Here is a 17,103-nt window from a genome sequence, read left to right on the forward strand (position 1 = left end):
CCCGAGATCGGGAAGAACAAAACAATCAATGGTGGAAGAAATGAGACGAAAATGTGGGGGTGGAGGGGGAGATGAAGTGGTGGAGAGGAACAGCGAGGATGGGAGAATCGGTATGATGAGAGGGTGGTTTAGGAAGAGAGTCGGGAAGGTTGAGTCGCCCGTGAAGGATTGGTTTGGCGGCCTGAACTGTCAGGCTGCCACAGCCCGCCTTCCCCCATAGGGTTAGTGTGATGTCAAGCGAGACCCCATCGGGATTAGCGTGTCAGTTCAGTCACATGATATCAGATGTTTACGGAATTCGGCGTTACTATTCCTCCGGCAGAAATTTCGGGGGTGGCACCACTGGCCAATCAGCGGTGTGGGAAATAATGCTCGCCGCCTTGGTGCCTGAGGCCGGAGAGCGGGTTGCCCACAATGGACGGCGGGCCATAATAGTTTTCTCACGGGAGCCCCTCTTCGCAGCTCGACCGTCTTTCTTTCTCCCCCGTTGGCGCAGATAGACATATCTGGCTTCACTTCTCCCTCCTAGCCAGTGCTCCTGTCGCAGTGTCGATCTTCTAGTCAGGTCCGTCACCCTCATCTGACACATTCGATCCGTCTCCATCCAAGGCCTAACGGATATCTAGACACTGACTTACCGGTTGTTGCGCGCGCGTTCAATCCCAACTGAGCACCATGTCTGAGAAGCTGACTCGGTATAATCCGCTACTCTCCTTTACCATCCTCTATATTGACTGGTTTCTTTCCTTTGCAGTATTGCTATTGTCAATAGTGACAAAGTAAGTGCACTCTGCCCCGCGTCTGCCCTTCTGGCCACCATTTTCTTGTCCAACGCATTGCCTAACCTTCTTTCGTGATAATAGTGCAAACCGAAGGTATGTGATACCTAATACGCTTTCCTACCCCCGACCCCACACAGTCGCGCTCATTCTTGCAGAAATGCCGTCAAGAGTGTAAAAAGTCTTGCCCCGTCGTCCGGACGGGTAAGCTCTGTATCGAAGTGACTCCCGAGTCCAAGATCGCTTTCATCTCCGAGCGCCTCTGTATCGGTTGCGGTATCTGTCCCAAGAAATGTCCCTTCGGTGCTATTCATATCATCAACTTGCCCACCAACTTGGAAACCGAGGTCACGCATCGTTACTCCGCCAACAGTTTCAAGCTCCACCGTCTTCCTATGCCCCGTCCTGGACAGGTTCTCGGTCTTGTCGGTACCAACGGTATTGGAAAAAGTACCGCGTTGAAGATTCTGAGCGGCAAGCTGAAGCCTAACCTTGGGCGCTATGATAACCCTCCGGACTGGGAAGAGATTCTGCGCTACTTCCGTGGTTCTGAGTTGCAGAGTATGTATCATGCATAACAAGTTCTCCCGTTGAATAAGGAACTCTACTCTAACCGATATCGTAGACTACTTCACCAAGGTGCTTGAGGATGATCTGAAGGCTGTCGTGAAGCCTCAGTACGTCGATCAGATTCCTCGCGCTGTTAAGGGTCCCGTCAAAAATGTCGGAGATCTTATCAAGGGTCGTGCCCAGATGGACAACATGGAACACATCCTTGATGCTCTCGGTATTTATACCTTATTAACTTCAAGTCGACATGTCTCTAACAAATTACAGAACTCCGTCAGGTCCAGAACCGTGATATTGACCACCTGTCTGGTGGAGAGCTCCAGCGTTTCGCTATTGGTCTGGTTTGCGTTCAGAAGGCCGACGTGTAAGCCTGAACCACTGCACTAAATCCATTTAGAACAACGTCTAACGCACTACAGTTACATGTTTGACGAGCCCTCTTCTTACCTTGATGTCAAGCAGCGTCTGGCTGCTGCCCGTCAGATCCGTGAACTGCTGCGTCCTGACGACTACGTCATTGTTGTGGAGCACGATTTGTCTGTTCTTGACTATCTGTCCGACTTTGTTTGCGTGCTTTACGGAAAGCCTGCGCTCTACGGTGTGGTTACCATGCCTGCGTCGGTCCGTGAAGGTATCAACATCTTCCTGGATGGTCACATCCCCACCGAGAACTTGCGTTTCAGAGAGGAATCTCTCACTTTCCGTATCGCTGAGGCTGGTGACGATTTTATGGTCGATAAGGGCCGTGCTTTCAGCTATCCCAAGATGACAAAGACCCTGGGCAACTTCCGTCTGTCGATCGACCCTGGAAGATTCACCGACTCCGAGATCATCGTCATGATGGGAGAGAACGGAACCGGAAAGACGACTTTCTGTAAGATGCTCGCCGGTGCTGAGAAGCCCGATGGCGATATGAACATCCCCCGCATGAACATCAGCATGAAGCCCCAGAAGATCACCCCCAAGTTCCAGGGTACCGTCCGTCAGCTCTTCTTCAAGCGTATCAAGGCCGCCTTCCTGTCTCCCCAGTTCCAGACCGATGTGTACAAGCCCCTCAAGATCGACGATTTCATCGACCAGGAGGTGCAGAACCTGTCCGGTGGTGAACTGCAGCGTGTTGCCATCGTTCTGGCCCTCGGTCTTCCCGCTGATATCTACTTGATTGACGAGCCTAGTGCCTACCTCGATTCCGAGCAGCGTATCGTGGCCGCTAGAGTTATCAAGCGTTTTATCATGCACACCAAGAAGACTGCGTTCATCGTCGAGCACGATTTCATCATGGCCACTTACCTGGCTGATCGTGTCATTGTCTTCGACGGCCAGCCGTCCGTTGACGCCCATGCCAATGCCCCCGAGTCTCTGGTCACTGGTTGCAACACTTTCCTGAGGAACCTGGACGTCACCTTCCGTCGTGATCCCAATAGCTACCGTCCTCGTATCAACAAGCACCAGTCCCAGATGGACCAGGAGCAGAAGCTGAGTGGCAACTACTACTTCCTGGAGGAAGAGAGTTGAAAAGGTTGTTCCAGGCAACCATGACCGCGATCGTCATCAACGTGATGGTCGCGACTCCGACCGGCGCCAACAAGGCCGACGTCGTGGTAAATGGAGAATCCTTCGGTTAGTGGCGTTCTTCGGCGTTACCAAGGCATCGATGCGAGTTAGGCGACCTCGTCGCCGTGGTGTGCATCCTCTGGGTGATATGGAGTATGCGTCGGATGAGGAGGATGAGGAGGATGACGATGTGGACTAGAGGACTAGAGGCAGTGGTTTCATCTGTCCCAGTCACGCACTTCGCTGCGTCCCAAATGCCGTCATCCGTTGTCCTCCGTTCCGAACAGTCCACACCCTTTTGTGCCATCTAACTCATTAAAGTTGCGCTCTGCGTGATTCGAGATGGAAACATGGGACTCTGCTTCGTATGGGTCTTCCTTGGGTTATGGGTTATGTGCTTGTTGGTTGGCGTGATCATGCCGGAGTTGAGCCTGTCAAAAGTTCTCGATGATATTATGATATAGATGCCCGTCAACTTAGCATGAGATGATGGATCTAGTGAAGGTAGCTGGGATTTGGCCAAGTTTGATAGCCACTGTCTATAGATATCTCTGCATATCTTCGTCTTGTTTAGTTGAAAGTTCGTTCTTACCTATTACTTTGAACACAATTTGTCAACCCACGTGCTTCAATATTCCGTAAACAGGGGCGATAAGCGTGCTAAATATATATACATCACACCAATCTACCACCAAATTAAGATCACCTGAGTCTTGGATTCTTGGTTTTAGCTCGGAGGGTACTAATAATCAATAATAATGGTGAATGCCCTCCTAAAAGCTCGTGAACTGGAACTAACGATAGGAGACTGGGTACCTGCGTCTCATTAGACGCACAGTTGCAACTATGCCTACGAGAGCCCTCGTTATCACTACACAATAAGGTTCCAACAAAGTGCTTGACTTGCATTTACGTATAATGCTACTACATAGACCAAAAATACCTACTCCTCTTCAATTTCTCCCTCCTCGCTGCCTGAGTGCACAGCCGTTTCCTTCTTTGCATCTTCGGTTGCGGGGGTCTTCTCGCGACGGTCCCGATCTCTTCTAGCACCCCGGCTGCGGTCTCTCTCGCGACTATCGCGCCGATAGCGCTTGGCCGAGCGGCTGGCAATACTCTCGGCGTCACTGTCGCGCCGGCGCCGGCGGTCATTGCTGACGGTGCTTCGCGTGTCCGCGCCGTAGTCCAGTTCGTCTCGACCGCCCCGGGGGTCGCCACGAGTGCGATAGAGACGCTCGCGCTCTTCTTCGCGGTCGCGGCGTTCACGGTCATAATGGCTGAGGGAACGAGAGCTCCGCTCACGATCCCAGTCCCGGTCACGGTCACGCTCCCGTTCGCGATAGCGCTCCCGATCACGATCGCGATCCTCCCGTCTTTCACGGACAGGCGATAGTCCACTGGCCTTTCGGTAAGATCTCTCCCGGTCCGCCTGAGCTTTGCGGCGGTCAGCCTCGTACGCATCCGGCTCGGGAGTGCGGCTAAGACGGCTGGAAGCACCTCTCCGCTCGCCTCTGTAGCTCCGGTAATCGCGGTCGTAGTCGCGACGGCTTCCACGGTCCCTGTCGCGGTCCCGATCACGATATGTATCTTCTTCCTTCTCCTTCAAGCGGCGGACTACCTTGTCAAAAGCGGCTTGTCGGAGCTCATCGCTCTCCAGAGATTTGTACTCTTCATACTTTTCTACTCTGGGACGCACTTCCTCCCAGCTGTCAGTTGGTCGGACAGGAGGTTCAAGACGCTTTATGCGGGACCGCAAAGCATCAATAGCACGGCGTTGGTGACGATCCGCCGCGTGCTTCTCCTCCTCGTTTCGGCGCACAGCTTTGTCTTGGATACGCTGGAATAGAAGTTGAAGAATTTCCGGGTCGAGATTGGCTGTCCGGCGATCGCCAGAAACAACGGAATGGAATTCCTCGAATGAGGTCTTGGGACTGACCTCGAAGCGTTTGTCCTAGGGAAAAAGTGGTTAGGAAATCTATCGATAGGAAAGTATTCAGAAAAGCTCTTACATCAAGAACATCCAGAACATCACTGCGCGGACCCCGTAGCGAGCGTTCTTCCTCTTCTACTACGTCCCAGAAGAGGTCCATAGGAGAAGACCCAGAATTGCCCAAGATGCCAAGATACCGAGGGTCTTCATTGATCATGGGGTAGATGTTCATCCACTTGCTCCCAGCCTTGATTTTGCCCTGGGATCTGAGCTCGCTCAGTAGATCGATGAACTGCTCACGTGCATGCCGTTCTTTCCTTGCCTTTGCAGCCTTTTGCTGTTGGCGTGCGTCGTTAAATGCGCGTTCCAATGTCTTGATGTGATTTTCAAACGCAGTCAGAATATCGGACTTGCTCAAGGACTTGAACCTTTCGTCACTCTGAACCTTGTCATTAGACTGGATGATGGCTTGTGCTTCAGACCAGCGTGTGTAAGGCTCAAGATCCAGGGTTTTGAGTATGGTGGTCAGCTCATCCATCGCAGCCTTGCGCTTGGCGGCTTCTGCTTCCATATGTTCCTTTTTCAGCTCGAGGATGTACTCCTCGAAAAGTTGGCGTCTCTCATTCTCATCGTCCGTCGACCGGAAAATAGTTTCACCCTCGATGATTGGGCGGATTGTCTTCCAACGACTGTAATGCTTGATCTCAGGATGACGCTTCAGCATGGTGTTGAAATCTGCTCTGAGCTTAGCGAATCTCTCTTTCGCCCGATCCTTTTCCTGCATGCGAACCTCGACCGCGAACTTCTCAAAGGCTGCCTTGCGATCCCTGGGGTCTTTCAGAGAACGGTACTGCGGGTCTTTGATGGTCGCGCGAATGGTCTGCTCCCAGGTCCAGTCGGGCTGCACATTATGGCGCTTTAGCATCTTCATGAACGCATTCTCCGCCTCTTCGAGCGAGTTGTACTCGGGCTCCGCCTGCTGCATTCCCGGCATGGGAGTTGCTGCAAGGCCATTTGTGTCCATCGAACCATATCCACCCCGTCGATCGCCATAGCCTCGGTCGTAGTCATCGCGCTCGCGCTGCTGGGGGTACGAGGACAACGAGCTGACTCCACCCGCGACAAAAGTTGGTGCCGCCGCTGGTGGGCCTTGGGGAGCTGGAGCCTGCGCCAAAGCATTCTTATAAACATCAGGCATCTCCCAGGTGCTTTGTTTGCTCTCGGTGTTGTACCAATATTTCCGTCCACCTTCTGCGGTATACTCCTTCCAAGGCTGGTTCGACAAAGCGCGCTGTGACGAAAAAGTAACCATGTTAGTGAAGGTCGGCGATGGGTTGCGATGGACGCGCACTTACCTCGATTGGTGTCATTAACTCCTCGGGCTTCGCCCATTGCGTGGCTTTGGTCTGGACATTGTAGTAGTAGACTCGTCCATCAGCATTGCGAGCCTCCTGCCAGAGGGAGGTGGTCGCCGGAGGACCGTTCATAGGATTCATTCTGCGGAGGATTCTCGCAAAAGAGTGATGTCGTCCGAAGAGAAGAAGAGAAGGAAAAAGTAGCAGACGGCGGCTGGTTAGTGGTCAGGGATGTTTGCAGTGTTTGCACTGGATCTTTCCCTCCCCCCCGTCAACATCGCGCGATTGATCACCCGGTTCCAACGGTTCGCCAAAAACAAAACTGTTTCTTTCTTTGCATTGAAGTGTGCTTCATCCCTACCTTTCAGTGGTAGGTTTGCATGCCACGACGTATCTTACCATGCCTAGCCTCGAGGTTCCTGGGGAGTTCCTTCGGCACGCGGTGCTGGATACCGTCGTGCCGCATGCTTCAGATATAGATTTGGAGGCCGCCCTAACCTCGGCCTTGGAAGGAGGGGCGGATGGTTTGACCTCTGTCCTCTCATACATTCCACAGCGGACTCTGTTGTTCTTTGGTTAGCAGTCCCGGCATTCCCTCTTCTGGATCGTATCTCTTACTGATCTATAGCCGTCTCCAGATGAGTTCTGCACCGTCCGCGTCGTGTTGAGACTTTCCAATTGCTCGCCCACTAGCCTGAAACACTACCTCCAGAACCTTGAAGTCAGACTTGATGCGTTTGCTATCGACCCGGCGGAGACGGTGGGAGAGAATCCCACGCCAACGAGGGACCTGATATTCTCGGGGAATGTAGATACGGACGAAGAGCCCCTGGTGGTGGTGAACGAGTTCGAGGGGGAGAATGGAAGTGGAAACCACGTATATGTGATTTGGAGTCTTGAGACATTCATCAGTATGTCTCTTGCCGCTTGGAACACCTCGCCTTCTTTGCTGACTCTTTCCAGAGCGCCCTCGGATCCGAATCCAACATCCTTCCCTCCTTTTCATCGCCTCCGCTACCCTCAACCCGTCCGAGAGCCGACAGCAAGAGACCCGTGACGATGACTACCTCCCTCCACTGGTCCCGGCGTCCACGAATGTTTTACAGCCTCTGTCGACCGATAAAAACTTCCCCCAGAATGACCCGTTTCTTCCAGCTTCCCGTCTTCTGCGGGTTGTCCCCGCCAAGTACAGCGAGGACCCCATCTACAGCGTCCAGCAAGAATCGGGCCATCCAATCCGCGTGGTTCCAGCGGCAAGCGCAAGGATACGCTATTCTCGTTTGAATTCTTACTCCGGACGACCTACGACGGTCGCGAGTCTTGATTTCGAGGTGACGCCGTTTCTGAATTGCGATGTGGTATTCGACAAAGCCGAGCTCAGCATGACAGATGGAACAATTGAGCCATTGGCAGATAACTCTGGACTTGACTTTCCCATCCGATGTCACCCGCGGGATGATGTTACGTTGATATACAAATTGACACCAGAATACGGGCCGGACCCTAATCCCTCGACGACGGTGATGGTGAGCGCGTTGGATATTCTACTAGAAGCTACCATTCAGGTGTCGGATAACTGCCGCCCGCGCATTCTCATGCAATGGCGGACCAATGTGGACTTCTCCATGGCACTCAATCCGACGTTCGGTGGCCCGAGCCAGGCCCTGCAACGGAGCAATCGCCCGTCCAGTCTTCCCATGGCCGGTAGCCAAACGAATACCCCGACTGGGGCGCCCCCTCCTAGTAGAGGCTCCATTCGGGAGAGAGCCTATTCAGTCACCGACATGGGAGTGACGATTTCGTTCTCAGGTCCGCCCAATGTGGAGGTTGGCAAACCGTTTTCCTGGGACGTCTTCATTGTCAATCGCTCTACTATACCACGCAAATTTGCCATGATTGCCATTCCGCGGAGAAAACGACCTGACCCCCGAGGACATATGGTACGGCCCTCTTCGTCGTCGCTTTCTGGGCGGAGAGTCCGCGCCGATCAGGTCGCGGAAGCCGTGACGGATGATAACATTGTCCACGCCATGCAGAAGAATGTGAGCGGACAGGAAGCGGAACTCGTCTGCTTGACGCCGGATGTTCGCGTCGGGTAAGCGCCTTGTGGGTGATGAGCTTGACGAGTTGTTTACTAATTTAAATTATGATAGGCCTCTTCTGCCGGGGACGTGTTTTGCAACGGAATTGAAGCTGCTCTCGTTGTCGGTAGGCTGTTTGCACCTGGAGGCCGTGCGTCTTGTGGATGTCAATACGAATGAAACGACGGATATCCGGGATCTACCTGATATTCTTGTCTATGATCGGAAGGGGATCCCGCCCGAGACGGCGGATTAAGGAGATGAATCAATGCTGATAACGAACAATGGTAAATAACAGGTACACTGCATCAGTACCGAGGCACCTACCTTAGGCATCTAAGAATATAGAAACGAGTCCTGCGTAATACACTATATACACGTTAATTAGGGTGGTATTGGGACCATGGATGACGCGTAGAGCGACAATCGAGGCAGGCGGCGATCAGGAAAGCGGCGGGGGGCGGCAGATCATGGGTGGATCACGGGAACGTTAATCTGAACAGGTTGTTGGAGAACAGATGGAACGGCCTCATCACTCTTATCTTCTCCTGCTTCCCCCGCTTTTGCCCTTGGACTCGATCTGTATTCGATCTGGTCTGGTTGAGGAAAATAGGATAGTTCTACCAGATCCTTTGCCTCCGATAGCATCCTCGACCCTGTCATTTCTCCCATCCCCGTGGTGGCCGAGTCGCTTCATTCGCTTCATTCTTCTATCTCTTTCTTTGCGTCATACTGTCGCTCCATACCGCCAAGCGGGTTCCCAGTTCGCCTTCGCCTTCGCCTTCGATTTTCTTCTGTCTACTATAAGTTACTCGCTTCCCCTGGGTCCATCATGATGTTCTCCGCAGCGCGTCGACGCATTTTGGATGGACTCAACCGCCGATACATCTACGGTCGTTTTGTATGTGTTCAATCCCTGTTACACCTCCCCTTGCCGTCGCTCTGGCCTTTTTCTGGCTCCCCGGCGACGGGCCTATTCAGAAGCCATTTCGAAGATCTTATGAAGACGAATCACTAACAAGAGGCCTCTCTGCTCGGTCAATCCGTCAAGCCTTTACTTCATAGCATCATCTTCCTCATAGAAATGGCGGCTGCCACACGGCTGGCCGCCAAGTTCAATTCGTACTATGCGGAAAAGCCGGGTAAGTCTCAGTCGTTGACCTGCACCTCCCTAAGCGTCCAGTTTGCTAACATGACCTGTCTGAACCAGTGCTGACTACTATGGTCACCAACGCCGTAAGCGCTCACTCCCACCTTGTCGTTGGTTGAGCCGTACATGACTGACTGAATGGTCATCGCTAGATCCTCGGTGGCATCGCAGACACGGTTGCACAGCTGATCACGGCTTTCAGATCTCGTCCCAGCCGTCACGGTTCCGGCGGAGACGACTTGATTTCCATCGAGATCCACGATTTGGACAAAGAGAAGCCGCCCGCTCTTGGGGAATTGGGACATGCGAGGAACCTGCCGCCCCCATTTGACTTCGAGCGGCTGACCCGGTTCATGTCGTACGGTTTCTTCATGGCCCCGGTGCAGTTCCATTGGTTTGGATTTCTGTCGAGGACATTCCCTCTCACCAAGAAGAACCCCAGCGTTCCGGCTTTGAAGCGGGTGGCCTTCGACCAGCTCATCTTTGCTCCGTTCGGTATGGACTTGATATATGGTTCGGGACAAAGGACATGTCGCTAATGACGATCCACCCAGGTCTGGTTTGTTTCTTCACCTTCATGACGATCGCAGAGGGTGGCGGCCGCAGGGCCTTGACTCGCAAGTTCCAGGATGTGTACTTGCCGACCCTCAAGGCGAATTTTGTCCTCTGGCCTGCGGTGCAGATTTTGAACTTCCGGGTGGTTCCCATCCAGTTCCAGATTGTAAGTTTGCACTGTCCACATCGGTCGAGCCCTCGCTGTTCCTGGTATACTGATTGCGTTGTGTTTGCCAGCCCTTTGTGTCCTCGGTGGGTATCGCTTGGACGGCATACTTGTCTCTCACCAACTCTTCCGAGGAGGAATAAATGAGGTACGGATGGATGTTTCCTTGCGTTGGATAGGCGGTTCTTGTTTGTCATTTCTTTTGACTTGGGTTTTCGCTGTCCATTCTTCTGTCATCTTGTCGCGTGGGTATATTTACGGCGTTTCGATGCTGCTTTGGGGGTAATTGTTTCTCATTGGGGGTGTCCAGGTTTCCACCGGGTTTTCTTTCATCGCTGATGGGCTTCTATGCATTTATTTAGATGATCAGAGTCCAGCGGGAGAGCACATTAAAAGTCCGAAAACGCAACACATGGAATCTGCTGCTTGTATGACGTTCCGGGGAGGGACAAAAAACCCCGGGTATTCGTAGGCCACGACAGCACATGAATTCGTGCAGTCCACGAGAATTCCGACGCGGGAGGGAGTTTGTAATTCCCGCGAGAGATCCGAGGCTATCGAGAACGAGCAGGGACAATGTTCTCCCCTGAGGTCCCCGGACCCTTCCGTCATCGACGTAGTCCCGCATCAGCCCGATGCGTCAGCGAATCTCTCACCGACGCCCCACCATCGTTCTTGTTGCTACCCCGCCGCTGGGCCGAAGTTATCAGTCTGCTCACCGTGAACGGATTCAGCAATTTTCCCCCTCAATTCACCTCGCACGAGCTCCTGTTTCTCTTCTTCCATCTCTTCCCCTGATCCCACAGCTGCTCACATACCATTATCCCTCAACCATGTCTCTCAGCAACAAGCTTGCCATCACTGACGTCGACCTCAAGGACAAGCGTGTCTTGATCCGTGTATGTCATCTCCCAATTGCAGGGAGCTTTCCCTGCTTCCTTCCATCCCAATGCTAATCAACCCTTCCCCAGGTCGACTTCAACGTCCCCCTCGATGACAGCAAGAACGTCACCAACCCCCAGCGTATCGTCGGTGCCCTCCCAACTATCAAGTACGCCGTCGAGAATGGTGCCAAGGCCGTGATCCTCATGTCCCATCTCGGCCGCCCCGACGGCAAGAAGAACCCCAAGTACAGCTTGAAGCCTGTCGTGCCCGTGCTGGAGAAGCTCATCGGCAAGAGCGTCATCTTCACCGAGGACTGCGTCGGCAAGGAGGTTGAGGAGACCGTCAACAAGGCTTCCGGTGGCCAGATCGTCCTCCTGGAGAACCTGCGTTTCCACGCCGAGGAGGAGGGCAGCTCCAAGGATGCCGAGGGCAAGAAGGTCAAGGCCGACAAGGCTGCGGTTGAGGAGTTCCGTAAGGGCCTCACCGCTCTGGGTGACATCTACATCAGTGAGACTTCTTTCCTCCCATTGAGCCTGCCAGAATTATCACGCTAACCCAGCTCCAGACGATGCTTTCGGGACCGCCCACCGTGCTCACAGCTCCATGGTCGGTGTCGACCTCCCCCAGAAGGCTTCCGGCTTCCTGGTGAAGAAGGAGCTCGACTACTTCGCCAAGGCCCTCGAGAACCCCTCTCGTCCCTTCCTGGCCATCCTCGGTGGCGCCAAGGTCTCTGACAAGATCCAGCTGATCGACAACCTGCTGCCCAAGGTCAACAGCCTGATCATCACCGGTGCCATGGCCTTCACCTTCAAGAAGACTTCGGAGAACGTCAAGATCGGCAACAGTCTCTTCGACGAGGCCGGCAGCAAGCTCGTGCCTGAGATCCTCGAGAAGGCCAAGAAGAACAACGTTAAGGTTGTCCTGCCCGTGGACTACGTCACCGCCGACAAGTTCGCCGCCGATGCGAAGACCGGTTACGCTACCGATGCCGACGGCATCCCCGACGGCTTCATGGGTCTGGACGTCGGCGAGAAGAGTGTTGAGCTGTACAAGCAGACCATCTCCGAGGCCAAGACCATCCTCTGGAACGGCCCCTGCGGTGTCTTCGAAATGGAGCCCTTCGCCAACGGCACCAAGAAGACCCTCGACAACGTCGTTGCCGCTGCTCAGTCCGGCTCCATTGTCATCATCGGTGGTGGTGACACGGCCACCGTTGCCGCCAAGTACAACGCCGAGGACAAGCTCAGCCACGTCTCCACCGGTGGTGGTGCGTCTCTCGAGCTTCTCGAGGGCAAGGACCTGCCTGGCGTCTCTGCTCTGTCGAGTAAGTAAATCTCACGACAAAATGATATATTGCGAGGGACGGGTTCCAGAATGATGCCGTCGAGTTTGGGGTGGTCGTTTTGCGTTCCTCGCCATCCTTCTGGGGTGACCTTTTTCTATGATGTAATGTACAGACAATAAAATTAATCAAACTCAGCGGAATGATGTTCTTTTTCGGTTCAAGAATGGTTCTGATGAGAAATGCCCACTAGTGACGAGTTCTAAGCTGTGAAACGAGGTGTCGCTCATGGAATGGATAGAATGGATAGTTGGATGGGTTAGAGCTTGTATCTTCTTCTATTAAGGTTATTTTCGTAAGATGGGAGTGCCGAGGCCAATCGGCATTTTCGATGATATCTAATCCCCATAGACTGCTCTGGCGGGCAGTCCTCCCTCTTGATGAACACCGGAACTACCATCAGGACAGACATAAGGAAGAAGAATGTATTCAATGCTCGGGAGAGCGCCATCTCGATGATATAGCTTGTGTTGCATCATTAAAAGAGAATCTTCTGGTCGTTCGTTCATTCACATTCACCATTCAGGACAACACGTCCATCCCGCCCATCCATTAGCGAGATGTCTCAACCTTGGCCAATTGCTCTCTGTATTAGACGTAAGATTGTTAGTCCGTCCGCCTGGCCACCCGTCCGGGGCCAAAGGGAGAGCACACGCACTTTAACTGTTTCGAGAAATCCTCGGCGGCATCGTCATCGTCCCAGCTCTCCTCCCACAGATGCACGTTTGCGCCGTTCGCGGCTTGTTCGGTTTCTTCTTGGGGCCAGTCTGGATGCGAGGAGGGATCGTTAGTATGTTGTTGGTTCAAGTGCCTGGCGAGGAGGGTCATGATGCCCCCGTCTTGTGTCTTGAGGAAAGGGGAAGGAGGGTCGCTAGGACGAACCTTCGACGGGGAAATCCTCAAACTCGTCGTCTTCCTCCAGGACGGGGGGCTTTTGTTGTTGTGGTTGCTGGGTGGGCTCGGACTTGTCCTGTTGTGTCGACATTGTCGAGGATGGGAGGGGGGACGGTCAGAGAGGATGAACGGATGACGACGGCGTATAAGGAAGAGTCGGAGGAGAAGATTGCGGGGTGATGGGAGGGGACGATGTGGTGAATGCAGGGGGTGCGGAGGAGGATGGATGGGCGTGAAGGTCAGAGTTGACCGAGAAGAGACTCCAAGAAGCTCTTGGCGGCGAGTGACGCAGACCAACCCAAACGGGTAAGCCGGAAGATCGGATCTTCTTCTCTTCGTCTGCTGTTGACGAGACAATATTGCAGAGAGATATCTGCTATCTTCTGTCTATTCTAGGGATCTGCTACATATCTGTACCGCAGTCAACAGCCCAGGTGAAAACACCCGATCTCGTTGCAACCGCTGGGCGCGTTCATGTGTCGCAAGATGATTCCCTCTCCGATGCTCCGCCTCCGACGCCTTCGCCGCCGAGTGGACCACGGTCCGTCCTGGTTCACTTTTATTTATCCTCCCCGTTCACTCGTGAGAGTCGCTCTTTTATAATTTCCCCCTCGTTCCCTCCCCTCTGGTGATGTTTCCGGAAGTTCCCCACGTTCTCTGTCCATATCTCATGGGAGCGTCCACATTCTTCCCTATCCGTCCGTTGCTTGATTCGGGGTTCGGACCCCTCCCTCTCCTCGTCTGACGTACGCCGTAGGCGAAAAATTCCTGCCTGATTCTCGTCTTCTCTCGTTCTACCGACTGTCAGAGACATCGTCCGTGATTACGCCGTTGTTCCATTGACGCCGGGAGCAGCCCACACCATGTTCAAGGTCGGTTCGTGGCTCTACGGCAAGAAGCCCGGGACCAACCCATCGACTCAGTCGTTGGACTCCCTGGTCGAATTGCGGGATCGTGAGTATCCCGAGATAATCAGATCGTCATGTTTGATCGACTTCCATACTAACTGTTTTCTCTCTTGCGGCGGGTAGTCGAGGATGCAATGAGAGGTACGGCCACTCCCTCTTCCCCCGCATTCAACCGTGACAGTACAACTAACTGACTCATGTGGAAACGCACAGCTGCAACTCTTATCCTCAATGACGATGTTGACGGCGCCGAAGATGGTCTCTCAGAGGGAATCTCCTCATTTCATACTGTGTGTATCCCCGCGACATCCCGTCCGTTGCCGACCTGTTGAACGACCACTCATGATAAGGGATTTAGTTGGGAAGAGGTGTCGTTGCGTTCATCAGAGCAACTCTAGGCTTCGAACAGGAGATTATGCGCCAGGGTGCGTCCCCCATCATAGCGGACCTCGTACTTCCAGCTAACAGTTGGCAGCATCGGAACGCTTGACCGTTGCGGAAACCAGCGCGGCCAACGATCAACATAAAGCGCAGCATAACTCGCACGCCCCCAACACCTATCATTCGCAGATCTATGCCCCCGGCACCGAGTTCGCCCTGTGCCAAGCAATGGCGCAGCTGATGAGTGCCGTCGTCGGGGTGCTCAACGAAAGCCTCACGGAGAGTATCAAGGGATTCTATAAGATGAGGAAGGCGTATATCACGCTGGACGGCATCCTGAAGATGGAACAGAAGTTCATGCAGATGAAGCGGTCCGGCGACCTGACCCCCGCGGAGCTCGCTCAACCGCCGAGCAGAGGTTCAGGACAGCCAACGGAGTCCAAATCTAGCCCGACAACCCCCGTGGAAGCCACGGGATTATCTCAGAAGCTCTCCGACCTCAACGTCTCCCGCGAGCCCACCGAGTCCGATATGTCCGCAGACGCCTCGAGCGATATGCTCAGTCACGACCCCGATTCAGACATCTTCAGAAACCAAATCGATGTGTTTATACATTCCGGAGCGAACTTCTGCTTTGGCATTCTCCTCCTCTTGATCTCGATGGTTCCCCCAGCCTTCAGCAAATTGCTGGGCATTATTGGCTTCCACGGCGATAAGGAACGTGGATTGAAGATGCTGTGGCAGGCTAGCAAGTTTCACAATCTGATTGGGGCCATCGCAGCATTCGCGATGCTGGGCTACTACAATGGCTTTGTCCGGTACTGTGACATCATGCCGGACCCTGCCCCCGGAGACGAGGGAGATGTTCAGGCCTACCCCCAGGAGCGACTCGAGGCTCTTTTGGCGAAGATGAGAAAGAAGTTCCCCAAGAGTCAACTGTGGCTTCTGGAGGAGTCCCGGATGGAAGGGGCCAATAAGAATCTCGAACGGGCGTTGGAACTTCTGTGTGGAGGGGAGCGGAGTCCTCTCAAGCAAGTGGAGGCTTTGAGGGTATTCGAGCGCAGTCTCAACGCGATGTACTTGCATCGGTACGAACTCTGCTCCGAGTCTTTCATCGAGGTGAGTTATCTCGGCTCCCGGGCTAAGACCCCAAGTGACTGACCCGCTTTCAGTGCGTCGACTTGAATTCTTGGTCTCGCTCCTTGTACTACTACATTGCTGGAGCCGCCCACGTGTCCTTATATCGTGCCGCGCTTGGCAAAGACGCTACCGCGGCGACAAAGCATGCGGAGCAGGCGACTGAGTATCTCCGGACGGCTCCTCCGCTAGCAGGGAAGAAGAAGTTCATGGCCCGACAACTCCCGTTCGATGTTTTCGTTGCCCGAAAGATCGCCAAGTGGGAGGCACGTGCCAAGGAATGGAAAGTGCCGCTAGTAGACGCCGTTGGAGTCGATCCCATCGAGGAAATGATTTTCTTCTGGAACGGCCATAGTCGCATGACGCAGGCGCATCTGGAGGAGTCCTTGCAGAACCTGGCGTGGTCGGAGAGCGACGCCAACACGAATTGGTCGCGCGAAGGGCCCGAGGAGAAAGCCATTCTCGAGCTCGTCCGCGCCGCCGTGCTGCGATCGATGCGCAAGCATGAGGAGGCCAAGGCACTGCTCCAGCGCGGTGTGCTGGACCACGACAAGAGCGTGTTTGTTGGTCATCTCAAGGACGACTGGATTGGACCGGCGGCTCATTTCGAAATGGCCGCCAACCTCTGGATGGAGCGTCCGACGTATAATGCCATCCACGGCGGCCCGGGCGCAGCGGGAGAAGACTCGGCAAGCGCAACCAACGGACAGGGTACGTTGGAGAGGAATAAGGTCCACCGATGCAAGGAGTATCTCGAGAAGGCGGCTCGGTGGGAGAGCTACGAACTCGATGCTCGAATCGGCCTGAAGGTGACGGCTGCGTTGGAGGCCGTACATAAATGGGAGGCCGTTCATCTTTCTGTTAGTTGATGGTTTCATGTATTATGATCGGTTTTGTAGATTTCTTTTGGTATTTCTTTATGTGTGATGGATGCATTGCAGTTTTATGGTCATAGGTATAGAGTCTCCTACGAGGAATGTATATAACAGAATTGTACTGTGATGCAGATTAGAGCTGCCATTAGGGCATGGACAACATGTGACCACATTTTCTCTTTCTCTCCTTTTACTCCTCGCTCCAGCCTCGTCTCAACCTCCCCAGACACATCTTCTCTATCCACTCCATCGTTCCCCATGGACTAAAAAGCTTACCTTGCAGATTCGGAGATTTATGCCTACCGGAGTTAACACAGTGTCGGCAGTTCCACACATTCTCCGCCAACGGTGGCGGTCGCCACTTCAGCCCGGGTTCGGATAACATTCCGGCTATACCAACATTCCAGGTACGCTCACAGCGAAAGACAGTCGATTAAGATAGTCAATTGACCCCTTCTATACAGATGTGTTACCACGAGATACCTAGGATGAATTCCCGCATTTCTCCAAAAAGAGCCACCACTTCTCAATTGCTTCAGAT

At 53.6% G+C, this 17,103-nt stretch overlaps 8 protein-coding genes across 8 annotated transcripts; 6 read left to right on the top strand and 2 right to left on the bottom strand.

The window, feature by feature from the left end:
* Positions 1–1,736: 1,736 nt before the first annotated feature.
* BDV59DRAFT_18932 (P-loop containing nucleoside triphosphate hydrolase protein) lies at positions 1,737–2,917 on the top strand. Its single transcript, XM_073691589.1, has one exon. The coding sequence runs from the start codon at positions 1,773–1,775 to the stop codon at positions 2,862–2,864; it is 1,092 nt and encodes a 363-aa protein (XP_073548699.1). The 5' UTR covers positions 1,737–1,772; the 3' UTR covers positions 2,865–2,917.
* Positions 2,918–3,790: 873 nt separating this feature from the next.
* BDV59DRAFT_176488 (snoRNA-splicing protein PRP40) lies at positions 3,791–6,359 on the bottom strand. Its single transcript, XM_073689450.1, has 3 exons — positions 6,189–6,359; positions 4,913–6,124; positions 3,791–4,854 (listed from the first exon to the last, which is right to left on the bottom strand). The coding sequence occupies exons 1-3, from the start codon at positions 6,327–6,329 to the stop codon at positions 3,847–3,849; spliced, it is 2,361 nt and encodes a 786-aa protein (XP_073548700.1). The 5' UTR covers positions 6,330–6,359; the 3' UTR covers positions 3,791–3,846.
* Positions 6,360–6,588: 229 nt separating this feature from the next.
* Positions 6,589–8,525, top strand: BDV59DRAFT_192731 (TRAPP trafficking subunit Trs65 domain-containing protein; the record flags this gene model as incomplete). The annotated part of the gene is made up of 4 exons (XM_073692099.1): positions 6,589–6,763; positions 6,827–7,099; positions 7,152–8,283; positions 8,342–8,525. 4 exons carry the CDS (start codon positions 6,589–6,591, stop codon positions 8,523–8,525), a joined length of 1,764 nt encoding a protein of 587 aa, XP_073548701.1.
* Positions 8,526–8,795: 270 nt separating this feature from the next.
* On the top strand, positions 8,796–9,594 carry BDV59DRAFT_176491 (uncharacterized protein). The gene is made up of 2 exons (XM_073689451.1): positions 8,796–9,411; positions 9,480–9,594. Exon 1 carries the CDS (start codon positions 9,102–9,104, stop codon positions 9,285–9,287), a length of 186 nt encoding a protein of 61 aa, XP_073548702.1. The 5' UTR covers positions 8,796–9,101; the 3' UTR covers positions 9,288–9,411; positions 9,480–9,594.
* BDV59DRAFT_201256 (Mpv17/PMP22 family protein) lies at positions 9,354–10,283 on the top strand (the record flags this gene model as incomplete). Its single annotated transcript, XM_073693757.1, has 5 exons — positions 9,354–9,411; positions 9,480–9,505; positions 9,572–9,914; positions 9,974–10,140; positions 10,212–10,283. 5 exons carry the CDS (start codon positions 9,354–9,356, stop codon positions 10,281–10,283), a joined length of 666 nt encoding a protein of 221 aa, XP_073548703.1.
* A 690-nt stretch (positions 10,284–10,973) lies between these two features.
* Positions 10,974–12,357, top strand: pgkA (phosphoglycerate kinase pgkA; the record flags this gene model as incomplete). Its single annotated transcript, XM_073692100.1, has 3 exons — positions 10,974–11,039; positions 11,112–11,532; positions 11,591–12,357. 3 exons carry the CDS (start codon positions 10,974–10,976, stop codon positions 12,355–12,357), a joined length of 1,254 nt encoding a protein of 417 aa, XP_073548704.1.
* A 562-nt stretch (positions 12,358–12,919) lies between these two features.
* Positions 12,920–13,352, bottom strand: BDV59DRAFT_201258 (proteasome regulatory particle lid subunit SEM1; the record flags this gene model as incomplete). Its single annotated transcript, XM_073693758.1, has 3 exons — positions 12,920–12,953; positions 13,026–13,134; positions 13,250–13,352. 3 exons carry the CDS (start codon positions 13,350–13,352, stop codon positions 12,920–12,922), a joined length of 246 nt encoding a protein of 81 aa, XP_073548705.1.
* Positions 13,353–13,794: 442 nt separating this feature from the next.
* Positions 13,795–16,810, top strand: BDV59DRAFT_176512 (TTC39/IML2 family protein). The gene is made up of 6 exons (XM_073689452.1): positions 13,795–14,215; positions 14,293–14,310; positions 14,383–14,459; positions 14,528–14,594; positions 14,645–15,669; positions 15,723–16,810. Exons 1-6 carry the CDS (start codon positions 14,125–14,127, stop codon positions 16,554–16,556), a joined length of 2,112 nt encoding a protein of 703 aa, XP_073548706.1. The 5' UTR covers positions 13,795–14,124; the 3' UTR covers positions 16,557–16,810.
* The last annotated feature ends 293 nt before the right edge of the window (positions 16,811–17,103 follow it).

The sequence above is a fragment of the Aspergillus ambiguus genome (genome assembly GCF_047715705.1).
Source record: "Aspergillus ambiguus strain CBS 117.58 unplaced genomic scaffold BDV59scaffold_12, whole genome shotgun sequence".
In the NCBI taxonomy this organism is placed as follows: Eukaryota; Fungi; Ascomycota; class Eurotiomycetes; order Eurotiales; family Aspergillaceae; genus Aspergillus; species Aspergillus ambiguus.